This window comes from Microcebus murinus, chromosome 7 (genome assembly GCF_040939455.1).
Source record: "Microcebus murinus isolate Inina chromosome 7, M.murinus_Inina_mat1.0, whole genome shotgun sequence".
Classification (NCBI taxonomy): Eukaryota; Metazoa; Chordata; class Mammalia; order Primates; family Cheirogaleidae; genus Microcebus; species Microcebus murinus.
The window spans coordinates 25608259-25624652 of NC_134110.1; the positions used below are offsets into that span (position 1 = coordinate 25608259).

Consider the following 16394-nt stretch of genomic DNA (forward strand, 5'->3'; position numbering starts at 1 on the left):
TGCCCTCCAAAGCTGGCCTGGGTCTGCCCAGCAGCCCATCCTGCCTGCCCTGCCACTGCACATGTCTCATGCCCCTGCGGGGGCCGCCCCCAAGAGTACCCAGAGCTGGGCTCCCGACAGAGGACGTGGACTGGTGCACACAGCCCCTCCCTGTGGCGCAGGCACGTGCACGCGGCACTGACAAGCACACTCTATCGGGACGCATTGCCAGGCATGCACTTTATTGGGTCCAGGCGCTAGATTCCTGTGCTGGGCAGCTGCACGCGCACAGGGAGCAGCAGTTGCAGCTGCTCAGCCGGTGGCCACCGAACCCTGGTGACGAAGAAGAGACGGAAGTGTTCCAGGCGCGCCTCCTGGAACTGCGTGGGGCCATACTCCGGGCCATCAGCTGGCCGCAGCAGTGACAGATATCTCTCCTCCTGTAGCAGTGCGCGGCTCAGCAACTCCTGCGCCAGGCCAGGCTGCACGGCCTCCAGCTGCTGCTGCACGGCGGGGAACAGGTCCACCTCATGCAGGTCGAACACCAGTGGCTTCCCGTACCTGCGCAGCCAGGCGGTGAGGATGGGCTGAGCCAACCGGGGTGTGCCCAGGCCCACGCACCTCACCTGAGTGCTCCCAGCAGAGCCAGCCGCACCCTCTCAGGCCTCAGGTGCTCTGGGTTCACCGTGTCCACATAGTTGGTGTCCTGATAACGCAGGAAGGTGGCTGCCTGGCCCGAAGGGTCGATGACAAGAGGCCACCTGGGGGTGGCCATCAGATTACCACCGTAAGCCTGAACCCCCAACTCCCCCATTCCTGGCCCACAGCACTGACCGGCCGTCTGCCCGGATGCGGTCGCCAACATCCTTCATCAGCACGTCATGCAGCTCAGTGACCTGGCACCTCAGCCCGGGCACCTCCTCCTCCTCTGTGGGGATGTTAGTGTGCAGCCGCCCAGAGAACCCAGCGCCGACTCCCTCCCTAGGCCTGCCTCTCCAGCCCCCCGACCTTCGCCCGAAACTGCCCACCCTCCTGTGTCTGCTCGCGCAGCTCCAGCCTGGCCATGGCCAGTGTCTCCTCGGCCTTCTGGGCCTCCTGCCGCAGCCTGTCCACTTGGGCTTCTGCGTCCTTGATGGCCTGCAGGAAGGCACCACACTGACCTCCACAGACCCACCCCACGTTCCATCTCAGGAGGTCACCTGCTGGGCCTCCTTCACGTCCCACCCCACCCAAGGAGGCCACTGTCGCCCGTGTTTGGGAATGAAAAACATGCCCCAGAACCCCAGGCCTGCGGGAGAGAACCCCTGGGCTGATGCAGAGCAAGGAGGGGTGTCCAGAAAGCAAAGGCCGGCAAAGCCTGGTGGCCCACACCTGCAGCGTGAGCTCGGTCTTGCCTGCGAGCCTCCGCTCACACTTGTCGTGTTCCGTGATCCTCCGGTTGAGCTCACAGTAGGCCTGCTGCAGCTGGACGGGAGGGCGGGCAGGCTCTGGCCAGGGCCTGCAGGATACCTCCCCTCCTAGCTCTTCCTCCGCCTTCCCAGCCCTTTCCTCAGCTCAGCTCCCTCTCCTCCTCCCCTCCTCCCCTGGCTCCTCCCTGAGCTCACCTCCTTGTGACACCGCTGCTGCTCCTTGGCTAGCTGTTGCACCTTGAGGATCATGCTAGAGAGAGAAAGGGCTGGGTCAGAGGACCTACCTGTCAGTGCTCCCTGCCACCCTCCTGCCCGTCGCACCGCTTAGCCTCGGCCTCCTTGTGCCTCTGGGCCTCCTGTGCCCGGCGCTGCTGCTCTGCCTCCATGTTCCGGAGCATGGTCTCCGTGAGGCTCAGATCCCATGACTGCAGCACACTGGCCACTGCGTCCAGAGAGGCCACCTAATGACAGATGACATTTGTTGGACACTCAGGGTGTGCATGTTCTGAATGTTCTGCTCAACCTGGGAAGGAGGTATTTAAGGGGGAAAATGCAGGTTTCCTACCAGGTAACAGAAACACTGTAGCCTGAAGTGGTCAGCAAAATCGTTACAAAGTAAGTAGACTAAGCAAGTACCAAGACAATTATTTCATGGAAAGGTGCCCAGCACTTTCTTGCTTTGAAGCAGCCAGCAGCCAGTATAGATTGGCCCTGACTGCTTTAGAGCTGCTTTGGCTGTGATGGGCTACAGTGAGTGCCATTTAGCGAATTGTAATGCTAGAGTTCCCGCCTACTGGAGAATTATAATATCATTAACATAACATGGATTGCACAGCGTGATTCGTGTCACTGTGAACAAGCAAAGATATGATGCAAATGCTCTGCTTCACTCACTGGGAAGGTCAGGGGCAGACTCGGATTTTGCATGCAAAATCCTAGCTCCTATGGAAGAAATCCCTGTGCTGCCCAGGAGCAAGTGTGGTGGCAAGTAACCTCTAATAAACCCATCTAACTCGCCAAGCTGGACTTGGTTGGAGTCGCTCTTTGATCTCTCAATTCCCTCTCAGTTTGGGAGGCAATTTTTCTATACTGCCCCAGGATTCTGAAACTGTTGGCGTAGCTGGCAGGATCCAAGAGATGAAACGATGAGTAAGGAGGGAGCATTTGCAGGGGCTAATACCATTTTCTCTGGGGGCAATCCTGAGGTGGCCAGAGACTTCCCTGTGGAGTCCCTGGGTTACTTGATCAGTGCAGGCTGCTGCATGAGCACAGGGATGCCCCGAAAACGCCGGTTGGGAATTGAGCATTTGCTACAAGAAGGGAAAATGCTTCAGTATGGTAAAGATGGCAAACAGGTGATAGCTGTGTGAGCCGGCCCCTGACAGAATGTCGGGCCTGCAGAATACAGTGTGACAACTGGAGGAGGAATTACGACTGGAAATGGATATATGAGATACAGTCTCACTCTGATATCCAGGTTAGAGTGCCGTGGCATCAGCCTAGCACACAGCAACCTCAAAGTCCTGGGCTCAAGCGATTCTCTTGCCTCAGCCTCCCCAGCTGGGATTATAGGCACATGCCACCACACCTGGCTAATTTTTCTATTTTTAGTAGAGATGGGGTCTCACTCTTGCTCAGGCTGGTGTCATACTCGTGACCTCAAGAGATCCACCTTGGCCTCCCAGAGTGCTAGGATTACAGGTGCAAACCAACGCACCAGGCCTGTGCAGGAGTTACATAAGGTACAAATAGTGCAGCCAGCCCAGAGCCCCTGTAACAGCCCTGTGTGGCTGGTGAAGACGACGGGTAGCACATGGAGAATGACAGTCGACAACTGTGAGCTAAACAAAGTAGTGTCCCCTATACATGCAGGTGTAATTAACATTGCTCAACTGATAGAACAAGAGTCTTTGAGTTAGGAATGTTCTTGCTGTGTCTGATTTGGCTGATGCCTTCTTCATGTTTCCCTAGCAGAACATTGCCAGGACCAGTTTGCATCCACTAGGAAAGGCCAACCATGGACTTCCCAGGTGCTAACACAAGGTGCCTGCACAGCCCCACCATCTGTCACAGTCTGGTCGCACAGGACCTGTCTAGACTCTCTCTCCCTCTGTCTCCTTGTTTTACTATATTGATGATATTTTCCTAATCTCAGAGTCTCTCGCAGATTTGGAGATGGTTCTACAGACCATGTTGGATGGCTTGAAGGAGAGGGGATAAGAAGTCAACCCCCAAAAGATGCAGGGGCTTGGTGTGGCTGTCAAATTCCTGGGAGTGTCCTGGTCAGGTAAGACACATGATATACCTGGTGCTATTATTAACAAAATAACACAGCAACCTGTTCCTCAATCTATAAGGCAACTCCAGGTTATTTTAGGTTTATTAGGTTATTGGAGAATATTTACTCCTCATCTGGCACAAACTCTCACCCACTGTACACCCTGGGAAAGAAAGGTGACCAGACAGAGCAAGAGGGAGTTACCAGGGATCCTATGGGGATGAGCTGGGGTCTGTGGGGTCTGGTCTCAGCTGTGGAAGACAGCAGAATCCCGTTACCCTGTCGTACTGGAGCAACCACCACTGGACATGCAGGCCGTTGCAGCAAGTAGAGGCCGTAACTGGAGGACAAATGGTTACAGTAAAGACTGCTCAGCCCATGAAAGGGTGGGTGGAGGCCTTTTAGCCAAACCCTCTGCCAGGGTGGTGCAATCACACACCTGCGGGAATGGCACACCTATATGCAACAAAAAGCTGTCTTGTCCTCTAGCCCTTTAAGCCAGGCACTGCAGGGGGTGCTCAGACCCATCCACTGTGAACAAGGGGAGGGGCTGGTGTGGCAACGGAGCCACCCACTAGACCAGCTGCAGTGTACAAGGGCCCCCATCCATACCTGCTACGGCCTGGTACACAGATAGGTCTAGTAAGGCCACTAAACACCCGTGGTGGCAATAACAGTGCAAGTGGATACTGACACTATATGGATAGGATGGGGATTGGGACAGAGTAGCCAAGGGGCTGAGCTGCAAGTAGTTTAGATCCTAGTCACCCACGCGCTCTGGCTACTAGTCATTTGTGCAGACAGCTGGGCAGTTAGGGAGGATCAGTCTCACAATGTGGATCAAGCCTAGAGTAGTGATGGTTGGCAGGTTCCAGGCAGGCCCCTTTGGGGAATGTGTGTGGCAAGGCACCCATCACAGATGACAAGAAAAGGATGCACACCTTACAGTGTGCCACGTGGATGCCCACAGCCCCGGGTTAGCTCCTGGACACCAGGAGGCTGACGTCCTTACTCATGTCAGGGCCATCTGCCCAGGCCCACCAGCGGAGGCTGCTACACCATAACAGTGGCCACCAGGGGTCAGCCACGGGGTGAGTGATAGCATCCCTGTCCACTGCAGAGATGTTCTAGCAGCTGTTCAGAATTGGGAGGCCTGTTCCTGGCTGTGACCTAGAAGGGTCCCCTCCACTTTGGGTCCTGTACATCGAGCCATACAACCTGTCCGGGACTGGCAAGTCTACTGTATTTGCCTCATGCCCCGGAGTGAAGGCAAAGCTCTGCCGTCGCTTGTGTAAAACTCCCATAGTTGGGTTTTACAGGCCTTCCCCACAAAGCGTCCACCCAAGTGGAAACCACCAAGTGTCTCACCACGCTTAGTGTGACGTGTGCTGTACCCAGGCGGGTGGGTAGTGACCAAGGTCCTCATTTTATAGGTCGTGACATTCAGCAAAGAATTGTGACATCACAACAAAACATAGACTGGAGAATTCACCTGCCACATGATCCAATAGGGGCACGTCTAACAGAAAGAAAAAGTGGTCTGTTAAAAACTCAGATGTGTGCACTGTCCAAGCACGGCTCCTTGAAGCCCTGGGGCCTCTACAGGTTTTGAGTGGGCCACTTGCTACCACACATAGCATCCACTCCCTATGAATGTTTGTCAAGGACTGTAGAACAGGCTCCGCAAACTCTCCAAGTCACATTTGAGGTGCTGAGCCAGGGCCCCACAGCAGGTGGCCAGCCCATGCTCCTGAGCACACCAAGGGGCCTGCAGCTGAGCTGGAAGGTGCCCCCACACTCGGGGGGGGGGAGGGGTTAAGGCAGCTAAGGGTGAGGTGATGGAGGCCCAAAAGCTTTGCAATACCACCACACGAAGACATCCATACCAGCTGGAGTTACCATGGCGAATGGCACAGGCAAGACTATTGTGCCTGCTCCTGGGAGGGGAGCCTCGCAAGGCACTATATTTAAACCAGGCTCGAAGCCTGCAGCAGCCTCCCTGGTAGGGCGTATGGGGGAAACTGCATCAGCAATAATGTCACAGGGAATGGAGTCACCTCTGAGAGTCCCTTCTAACACCTGTGTCTGTGCCCATAGGCTGTTGCTTCTGCTGTCCGCAGCAAGCGGCCATGTCTTTTCAGGTTGGGCTGCAACAACGGCAGTAGGCAGCAACCAGTCCAGCTGTTGAGTGTCTGGATACCTGCCCTTGTCCAGTGGGGGTGGGAGGCCACGGGATGTGCTGCCCGTGACAACACAGAATCAGAGTGACCAGACGCACTCTCTGGGTAGTGGCAACTCTCCCCATGCAGGTGACATCAACTCTGCCATTTGTCGTGGACAGCTACCTACACCTGAGAACAGTTCCCACCTGAAACTACCGTGTTTCCCCGAAAATAAGACCTACCCATAAAATAAGCCTTAGCAGGATTTCTAAGCCTTTGCACAATATAAGCCCTACCACAAAAATAAGACCTAGTGATGGGCGTGGCTACGCAGCGTATCTGCACAACCCACGCATTTCGTCGCAGAGCGGTAAAGAAGACAGGCAGCCCTTCTCATCTGCCCCATGAGAGCTCTATTGCTCGACATGAGCGATTAGAGCCAATGTTTCTAAAGGAAATAGAGTCGCAAGAAATTCAGGATGGAATTCGGGGTTTGGAGAGTTATGATGATGTTCCAGAAGAAGACGACTTAACTATATTTGAATAAATGTAGATTGCTGTACCGTACTTAAAAAAAAATAACACATCCCCTGAAAATAAGCCCTAAGGTGTCTTCTTGAGGAAAAATAAATATAAGACCCTGTCTTATTTTCGGAGAAACATAGTAAATGATGTGCCTTTACACTGGGGAGATAGCATATAAACGTCACACGGCCAATGCATAACACTTGGGATGGATTGACATGGATGACACTGAACGTGGACTGTTACACCCAAAGGCCCCTCTATGCATAGAAAGACGCAATCTGACTGCGAATTCCTCCACTTGCCCCCGGCTGATGGGTGGGCTGCCCCCTTCAGCAAGCTTCCACACTGTCGCCCTGTGGGCATCCGACTGCGTGGGGGAGGTGGGAAACTGCTTCATCAGAGCTGGAGCTTATATTGCCCCATTGGGGGCTGGGTGGCCGTGCGGCACACAGTTGTGGCCCTACCTCCCACACAATTGGACTGGGAGTTGTGCCATGTTGTGGCCTTTCCTGCCAGGTATTACATATAAAACTCTGCCCAAGGTACCTAACAATATCAAGGCCTGAGTGCTTGTCTCCGTAGGTGGGAATGACCCCTAAATATTCCCCTGTCCCTGGGGCAGAAGCATTAGATGCTCTCACCCAGTTAATGCTCTGCCTAGTTCACTGCTGAAGCACTAAACCACACAAAAAATGCTGTGCACCTCTTAAGCCAAGAAACTACCCAAGTAAGAAAAGTAGTTTTACAAAATAGAATGACCCTGGATATACTCACTGCAGCTGGGTGGGACATGCGCCTTAGTGGGAACCACCTGTTGCACATATATTCCAGATGAAGACGGTAATGTCACTGATACTTTGAATCAACAGAAAAATGAGGAGTCTTTGATTCTTTTTCTGAGTGGTTACACTCTCTGCCTGTGCATTGTAGCTATGTTTTATTAATTGGCATAATGGTTGTATAATACTTGCTTTTATAGTTGCCTATACTGCAGATGTGGGTTATATGCACAAGTTACTGCCAGGAGAAATAAATCAATATAAGAATTATAGAAGTAATATCCCCTCATTTCCCACTCAGGGAATATTGCAAAAGAATGGGCGGGAAGATTATAAGAGCTGGGAACGAGGTATATTAAGGGGAAAATTCAGGTTTCCCACCACATAACAGATACATTGTACTAGCCTGGAGTGCTCAGCAAAACTGTTGCGAAGTTGACTAGACAAGTACCAAGATAACTACTGGGCCTGGGGAAGGTGCCCAGCACTTTCTTGGGTGTCTCAGCAATTTCTTGCCTTGACAAGGCAGCTCAAACGCCCTGACTGCTTCGGAGCTGCTTGGGCTGTGCTGCAGTGGTCTTTAGCCAACGGTAGTGCTCAAATGCTGCCTAGTTCAGAACTGTCAGACAGCTAGCACAACAGGGGTTGCAGCAGACGGCACATGACGACGGTACTGCCACACCTGATTTGTTTCACTGGGAACAAGCAAAGATACAACATAAAACTCTGTGTCACTCACCCACAAGGGATTTAAGGCAACACCACGGGGTCTGCAGACAGCTGGTTCAGAGCCCAGGCCCTGGGCAAGTCATTGAGTCATTCGCTTTTCTGTGCCTGGCCCTCCTTGTCTGGGGAGCGGTCTGCACACTCCCTCACAGCGGGCCAGTTGCACCTCGCCCTTCACCAAGAAGCTGTTTGTTGGTGGGTGGGCTCCGTCTCTAAATACCACTTGCCTGTTCCTGCTCTGGGGATACAAGCTAACGGGTGCCTGTTGTCCAGAGGGCAGGGTGTGGCCGGCTCCCCCACAGCGAGGTGACAGTGCACAGGGGAGCCCAGGTGGTGGAGTCCGCCTGGCAAACAGCAGGGGCAGAGGCGCATCTGCGCACTGGAGGAGCAGGCCCGGGAGAAAGTAGGCACCTGAGGGTGGTGGGAAACAGTCAACAGGCGCGTGGACGTGCGGCTCAGTGGGAATACGCTGGACAGCGGATGGATGCTCGGTGGTGGTGTGAGGTGGATGAAGGGGCACTGTGTTTGGGGTGAGTGAGGAGAGGCAGACACGGGCTTTGGGCAACAGCGACGGGTGAGCAACACGGAACTCCAAGGCGTCTGCGCACGGACCTGTGTGGATGGACAGAAGTCGGGGCTATGCTGCGGGGGCAGTTGGGGGGGTCACTGCAGAGCGGTGTGGAAGGCATGAAGACAGGATGAGGGAAATGGGGAGGAACTAGTTTCCTGTGGCCCTTCCAGGCAGACTGGCCGGCTTGGGGAGGGGAGAGACTCTCAGAGGACGGAGCTGGGTGGAAGGGAGAAGAATTCAGGATGTGCTGGAGGAGAGGGAAGAGAGAGAACAGAGAGAGAGAGAGAGAGAGAGAAGTGGCATGGCCCACAGCATGACCTCAGGTAGCTGTGTCCCAGAAGCCCCACTGAGCACGCGCTGATATGGCATCGGTCTGCAGACAGGGAAGGCAGAGGCAGGGAGAAGGGGCACATGGGGCTTGCAGGTCCCCGGGGGGTTGCAGATATGTCCATGAGCTACCCATGGCTTCACTCGGGTCCTGCGGGCTAGGCGCCATGCTATCTGCTTCACAGCACCTAGCACCAGTTGCTCAAAGCACAAGGGCCAAAATCAAAATATAGCCCAATGAAGCAAATTTTTAGACATTTAGAAACTGTCTGCTTTGCATACCTTGCAAAACTGTACCCAACTCCTGCCAGCCATAGGTGACATCAGCCAAGGGCTGGTGCCCTCAGAGCCCTGCAGCTCCTGTCTTGCTGCTGAATGGCATCACCCAGGCACTAAGCCTCCTGCCCAAAAACTTGTCCAAGTGCCACCAGAATAAAGCTCCTTGATCAGCCCCCAAACCCTCTGACTGCCCACACCTGCTGCTCCATCTGTCCCCTGCAGCCACAGGGTCTCCTTCCTTGTATACCCCAGGGCCAATCACTGGCCAACCCATCTGGAAGTTCTTCAGACATTCACAGCTCTCATTCCATCAGCTCCAAGTTTTCCCTTGCATGTCACCTCCTCAGTGAGGCCCACTTTGACCACCTTTCTTAAAATCACAACCCCAGCCCTGCCTACCCTAGAAAACAGACCCCGTCTTACTGCCCTACTTTTTACATTTCCCATAGCACTTGTCATACTGTTGATTGACCCAACTACGGTGTGAACTCTGTGATAGAAATAACTTTGTTTTTTTCAAGGATGTACCCAAGCACCTAGAACAGTGCCTGGCACAGATATTTTGTCAATTAATCCCATGGCTGGGCTAATGAATGAATGAATAAATGAATGCATAATATACACCTGATTGTATTGATGAATGAATAAATAGATAGGCAAAAGATAGATAGGAGAGATGGGCATATGGACAGATACACTGATAAATGAATGTACAGAGAAATGCACAGATGGATTGGTGAGTGAATGCATGGATAGACAACTAAAGGAATTTAGGAATATATGAATTTAATCGTTACTTAGGATGGGGTCCTAAGAATTGTACCCTCAGAGTAAAGGTGACCCAGAATTAGACCCTCCCAGGGACTTCAGCTCAGCTTCAAATCATCTCAATCCCTGAAATTGGTAGGGTGACTCCAGACTCTTGGTGTCCCCAGATACATGGCAGAAGCCATGCTAAATGCTCAGTGAAAGAAAATAATATCTTGTTAGGCTTCAAATTATTTCTATAAATAAAATATATGACACAACAAAAAGGCACAGGAAAAGACAAGATAATATAACTGAAACTCTGCAGAAACTACAGGTGATAGGAATAGATCCATAAGGGATCCAGATATTGGAGTTAACAGCTATAGACTTTAAAATAACTACATATACTATGAGGAGATAGAAGACTGGATTGTGAAATTTTTTTTTTTTTGAGACAGAGTCTCACTTTGTTGCCTAGGCTAGAGTGCCCTGGTGTCAGCCTAGCTTACAGCAACCTTAAACTCCTGGGCTCAAGCAATCCTTCTGCCTCAGCCTCCCAAGTAGCTGGGACTACAGGCTCATGCCACCATGCCCAACTAATTTTTTCTATATATTTTTAGTTGGCCAATCAATTTCTTTCTATTTTCAGTAGAGACGGAGTGTCACTCTTGCTCAGGCTGGTTTCAAACTCCTGACCTTGAGTGATCTGCCCACCTCGGCCTTCCAGAGTGCTAGGATTACAGGCATGAGCCACCACGCCTGGCCTAGATTGTGAATTTTGGCAGAGAGCTGGAACCAAATAAAATTTCTAGAAATGAAAATTAAAATAACCAAAATGAAGAATAAAGTGCATAGATTTGATAACTGGCTAGATATAGCTAAAGAGAGAATTAGTGAAATGGAAGACAAGTCACAAGAAAATATCCAGATTAAACTGAAACAAAAGGATGGCAAATATAGAATAGAGGGTAAAAAAAACTGTTGTAGTTATTAGTGCCGATCATCAAATATTTCGATCCTTCTACCTTTTAGACACAGGATAGAATTACACTTCCTGACCAACTTGTGGTTAGGTAGAGCCAAATGACTAGGTCTGGCACATGACCTGTAAGTAGAAGTATTTGTACCAGACCCTCAAGAGCTCTCTTTCCCTCTGGTATAGTGACCAACAATATTCAAGACGGTGTTTGCTTTGTCAGCCTGGATCCCTAAAAGACTAAGATAAGCAGAAGCCCCTTGCTAACCCTCAATGGACACATAAAATAAGTAAGAAATAAACTCATTTTGTTTCAAGCCATTGGGATTTGGGGATCGCTTGTTCCACAATATATCCTACTTTATCCTGAGTGATACAGAAATGTGGAGGCTTTGGTGAGAAGATCTAACATATATATATTTGGAGAGTGAGAATAAAGGCAGAAACAATAAAGAAGTAATGACTCAGAACTTTCTAAAACTCTGTCTTGAAGAAAAACAAGGTAGAAAGACTTGCTTAATTTGTTATAAGACTTGTTATAAAGCTACTGCAATCAAGACACTGGTATTGACACAAGGAAAGACAAATAGAGCCATGGAATAGAGGTCCTGGAATGGACCTACATACAAACAGATACTTGATTTAGGGTACAAGTGGCAATGTAGAACAAGGAGGAGCGCACAGTCTTTCACAAAGACTATGGATGTTCTTAGGACAACTGTACATCCATATGAGAGAAAACCAAGATTGATTACTGCTTTGCACAAGACAGGCCAAAATAACACACAAAAATTAATTTGAGTGGATTCTAGATCTAAATATGAAAGAGCTAGAAGATTGTATAAGAAAATCTATTTATGTCCTTAGGCATATGGAGAGATGTCTTAAACTGGCACCAAAGGCACCAACCATTGAGGGAAAGAGATAAAATTTAGTATAATAATACAAAATTTACCATGAAATTATTAAGAGAGTGAAAAAGCAAGTTAGAAGACATCTATGATACATATAACTGATAAAATGCTTCATCTAGAATATATAAACACTGCCGACCAGTCAATAAAGAAATGAAGCAGGCAACTCAAGAGAAAGTGTTCACTAAACAAACAGCCATTTCTTAAAAGAAGATGTCTTAATGGGCAATAACCATAAGACAGAGTTCTCACCTTCATTAATTAACAAGGAAATGCAAGGTGAAACCACAGTGAGATATTACTACACATTCGCCATAAAGTCTTCATTAAAAAAATACTAACAGTAACAACGTTCATGAGGATATGGAGCAATGGGACTGTAATATACTGTTAGTGGGATGGGATAAACTGGTTAACCATTTTGGAAAACTGTGCACATGTGCACTTGGGAACACATACAAGAATGTTTATAGCAGCACCACCATTATAGCCAAAACCTGGAAACAACCTGAATGCTCATCCGCAGTAAAATGGAAAAATATATTGGGGACATTCATATAATGGAACTGTCTATAGCAATGTAAGTGAACATACTGCAGCTATAGACAGCAAGACTGAATCTCACAAACAAAATTTGTGATAGAAGCAGCCAGATATATGGCATATACATTCATTTACATAAAGTCCCAAAACAGTGAAACTATAGTGTTTAGACATTCTGGCTTTGGAATGAACAAATAAATGGATGTCTAAATGAATGAATAAAGGAGGGGATAATTTAAAGACGAAATAAAGGGTAGGGTAGATAAAGAAAAGCAAGAAAGTAATCACTGTAAAATGCAAGATATGGTTATTTGGGGAGATGTATGGGGTTCTGGCAATATTTTACTTCTTGACTCAGATGGTTACTACCTGGGTATTTGCTTTGTGGTAAATCATTGAGCCTCACAACTTTGATTTGCACAATGTTCAGTATGTGATTTGCACTTCACAAAAGAAAGTTCAAACATGTAAAATCAAGGAGTGGCTAAAGGAATAGATAGCCAGAAATATGAGAGAAGGGATGAATGGATGATCAGATAAATAGTATAAGAGAGTGAAAAGACATATGAATGAGGCAATGAATTAGTAACTTAGAAATTGTGACATTTTAAAGAATAATAGCTACCATTGATTGAGAACTCACTATACGCCAGGAACTGTGCCAATGAATTTCAATCATTATCTCATTAATCTTCCAAAAATAGACAATTAGCCCCATTTCTGAATATATGGAAACTGAGATTCAAATAAGCTTAAGAACTTGTCAGTTTGTAAGTGGAAGAATTTTAATAAATGGCAAATTAAATGAAGAGATAAAATATATGAATAATGAATGAACTTATGTTTTGTTAAATAGACAATGATGAATCGATGAATAAATAATGACTTAATTACATGATAAAATAATAAATATTGGATTAATTGAATGAATGGATAAAATAATGAATTGATACCAAAAATATTAATAGATGAATGAATTTAATGGACGGATAAATGAGATAAGCAAATGGTTAGTTGAGCAAATGGATGGATGAATTCATCATTTAACAAAATGTTTGAGTGACTGTCATGTGATAACTAATAAGCATGACATTGGAGAATTGTGGGGTAAACTAAAGAAAAATTAGGAATGGTCCCTGCTTTCTCAGAACTTTTGTCAAGTAAACAGTATGAAAGTGTGTATGAGTGGATGGGGGGATGTCTGAATTAATTGTAGATAAATATATTAATAAAGGAGGAATGATTTTAAGATGGTATTAAGGGTATAATGGGTACATTAATGAGTGGATAGACTAGTAAATTTATGAATAAATGACTCATAAGTTAATGAGAGAATGCATGAATTGATGAAAGAGTAAATCTACTGGGGAAAAGACTGAATGGACGAATTTATGAAAACAATGATAGACGAATGATAGAGGCATGATAGATGGACAGATGATTGAGAGAGTGGTTTAATTCTTCTATATCATTACTGACTGATATTCTGCCAACTTGTTTCATCAATTATTGAGAGAGGTTCTTGTTACTTTATCTTGAAAGCAAAAATTTCTGCTCATTTTTTTCAACCTTTTTTCCCTCTGTGTTTCTTTTTGGATAGTTTCTAGTGCAATGTCTTCAAATTAACTAATATTTTTCTCAGTGTCTAATTTGCATCTGCCATTAATCCCATCCAGTGTATTAATGTATTGTTCACCTCAGATATTGTAGTTTTTATCTCTAGAAGTTTAGGATATGTATATGTGTGTTTAATACAGCTATAATATCTTTCAATGTTCTTGTCTACTAATTCTATCATCTGTGTCATTTCCAAGTCAGTTTTGACTGATTTTTCTCTTCATTCTGGATTATTTTTTTTTCTTTTCACATGCCTGGTAATTTCATTAAATTTTTATTTTGAAATAGAGATTTACATGAAGTTGCAAAAATAGTCCAGAGTTCCCATGTACCCTTAACAAATGTTCCCAGTGATGAATCTTATATAACTGTAGCACAATACTCAAACTAGGAAATTGACACGGTGCAAGCCACAGACCTCACTTCCAATTTCAACAGAGTTAAATGTAGTCACGTGTGTGTGTCTAGTCAAGTATAACTTTCTCACGTGTGCAGATTGGTGTGACCACCATCATAATTGAGACCGCTTCCTCATCACAAAGACCCCTGTGCTGCTCTCTCTCTATGCCTAGGCCCATCTCTGTCCCCTTCTCCTGCTGGGGGTCCCATTTGTAACCCTGTAAATCACGAATCTCTTCTCCTTGTCTACAATCTTGTCATTTTGAGAATGTTATATAAATGGAATCACACAGTATGTGACCTTTTGAGATTGGCTTTTTCTCCCACTCAGCCTAATTCTCCTGAGATTTATCCAAGTCTATAGTCATGGCATGTGTCACTAGATCATTCCTTTTCACTGCATGGAAGTGTCCCATGGTATGGATGTTTAAAGATCACCCACTGAAGGACATCTGGGATGTTTCCAGTTTTTGGCTACTACAAATAAGGCTGCCATAAACATTTCTGAGCACATTTTTGTGTGAACGTAGTTTTCATTTTATTGGAATAAATGTCCTGGAGTGTGACTGCTAAGTTACATAATAAATATATGCATAGTTTTTTTTAAGAAACTGCCACTATTTGCCAGAGTGGCTGTTCCATTTTACATCCTACCAGTAAAGTGTGAAAGATCCAGTTTCTCTGTGTCCTTGCCAGCATTCAGTATAGTCACTATTCTTCCCTGCAGCTGTTCTGATAGATGTATGATGATGTTGAGCAAACACCTCCTCGTGTGATTATTTGCTGTCTTCAGCGAAGTTTTCTTTGTGTCCTTTGCTCATTTTATAACTGGATTGTATGTTTTATTTACTGTTGCGATTTGAGAGGCGCTTATATATTCTAGATGTGTGTCCTTTGTCAGATATGTGGATCACGAATGTTTACTCCATGTCGGTGGCTTGTCTTTTCTTCTACTTGCCAAGGTCTTTTGCAGGCAAAATTTTTACATTTTGATGAAGCGCATTGATTTATTTTTTCTTTTTGGATGGTGCTTTTGATGTCATGTCTAAGAATTCTTCATTAAGCCCAAAACTTTTCTCCTATGTGTTCTTCTAAAAGTTTTGCACTTTATTTTTAATTGAAATTTTAATTTTTAATCGAGATTTAATCTAAATCTTTATATTTAACTCAAAATCATTTTGAGTTAATTTTTTATAGGGTGTGAGGTTTAGGTCAAGTTCCATCTCTTTGCCTATGGGTATCCAACTGCTCGAGCACCAGGTGTTGAAGAGACCACCCTACCTGGGTAAGATATGAGCACCACCCCCTGTGGCTCTTCTCAAGTCGCTGTCCCTGTGACTGATCCACAAGCCCTCCTGGACCCCAGATCTGCTGGAAAATGTCAGCACCCTCAGATTCCTACCTATGCCCCCCCCACCATTCACTATGCCAACACATTGGCCCTGCCCACCCTGCCAGCCCAGGAGGGACCACCCATTGCAGACAGGTGGAGAGAAGGGAGCTGGACAGGCCCCATGGCAGCATCCACAGGAGGAGAGTCTGGGTGGGTGCAATGCCCAGGCCACAGAATACTCAGCTGGGCAAAGCCTCTGGTGCCGGATGTGGGAAGCAGGGATTTGCCACAGCCTGAAACAGGTCCCACAATTTCCACACAGCATCTCAGCTTTATAGATTTGGGTGGGATATGGGTGGCAGTGGGGTTGGGGGATGCAATGACTGAGAAGGGACTGTGGTTCAAATTAAGTTGTTTTAAAGGAAACTAAGGCAGAGGCATTTTGTGACCCAATTCCCCAGCTCCTGCTCCCACAGGATGCATCAGCTTCACCTGACCCTGCCTCCTGAGCCCAGGCAAGTCCAGGCACCCACGTCCCCAGCCTGGCCCAGGGCAGACAAGTAGTCATTTCCTACACAGTTCCAAGGCTCTAGGGAGGAGGGCAAGGCCCAAGGTCCATGGAGAAACAGGAAGAGTGCTGAGAGTCAGGGGCCAGATGGGTGGGCCAGTTGTTGCCCTTGCCAGGTGAGGCCTCAGCCAACCCGTGGGGTAGCCAGCCTCAGTTCCTTTGTCTACAACAGTAACACTACTTCCTCAGGTGGACAAGAGCATTGAAGGAGATGATGGAAAACCTGGCATAGAAGGCACTAAAAAAATCAGACACT

The 16394-nt window shown here is 47.4% G+C and overlaps 1 protein-coding gene across 9 annotated transcripts in view; it reads right to left on the minus strand.

Annotated features, from left to right (window-relative positions):
• Positions 1-194: 194 nt before the first annotated feature.
• IQANK1 (IQ motif and ankyrin repeat containing 1) overlaps positions 195-16394 on the minus strand; it is a 38260-nt gene continuing 22060 nt past the window's right edge. For 4 of the 9 annotated variants that reach the window (XM_076004951.1, XM_012760133.3, XM_012760131.3 and 1 more), the window contains 7 exons: positions 1710-1849; positions 1584-1638; positions 1351-1443; positions 1008-1116; positions 814-907; positions 606-740; positions 195-540 (listed from right to left, as the gene is read on the minus strand). In XM_076004951.1, coding sequence (XP_075861066.1) covers positions 237-540; positions 606-740; positions 814-907; positions 1008-1116; positions 1351-1443; positions 1584-1638; positions 1710-1849 — 930 coding nt within the window. In that variant the 3' untranslated portion in view covers positions 195-236. Of the gene's footprint in view, positions 541-600; positions 741-813; positions 908-1007; positions 1117-1350; positions 1444-1583; positions 1639-1709; positions 1850-16394 lie in introns of all 9 variants that reach the window. The other 5 variants (XM_012760138.3, XM_012760137.3, XM_012760142.2 and 2 more) reach the window with 5 other exon arrangements.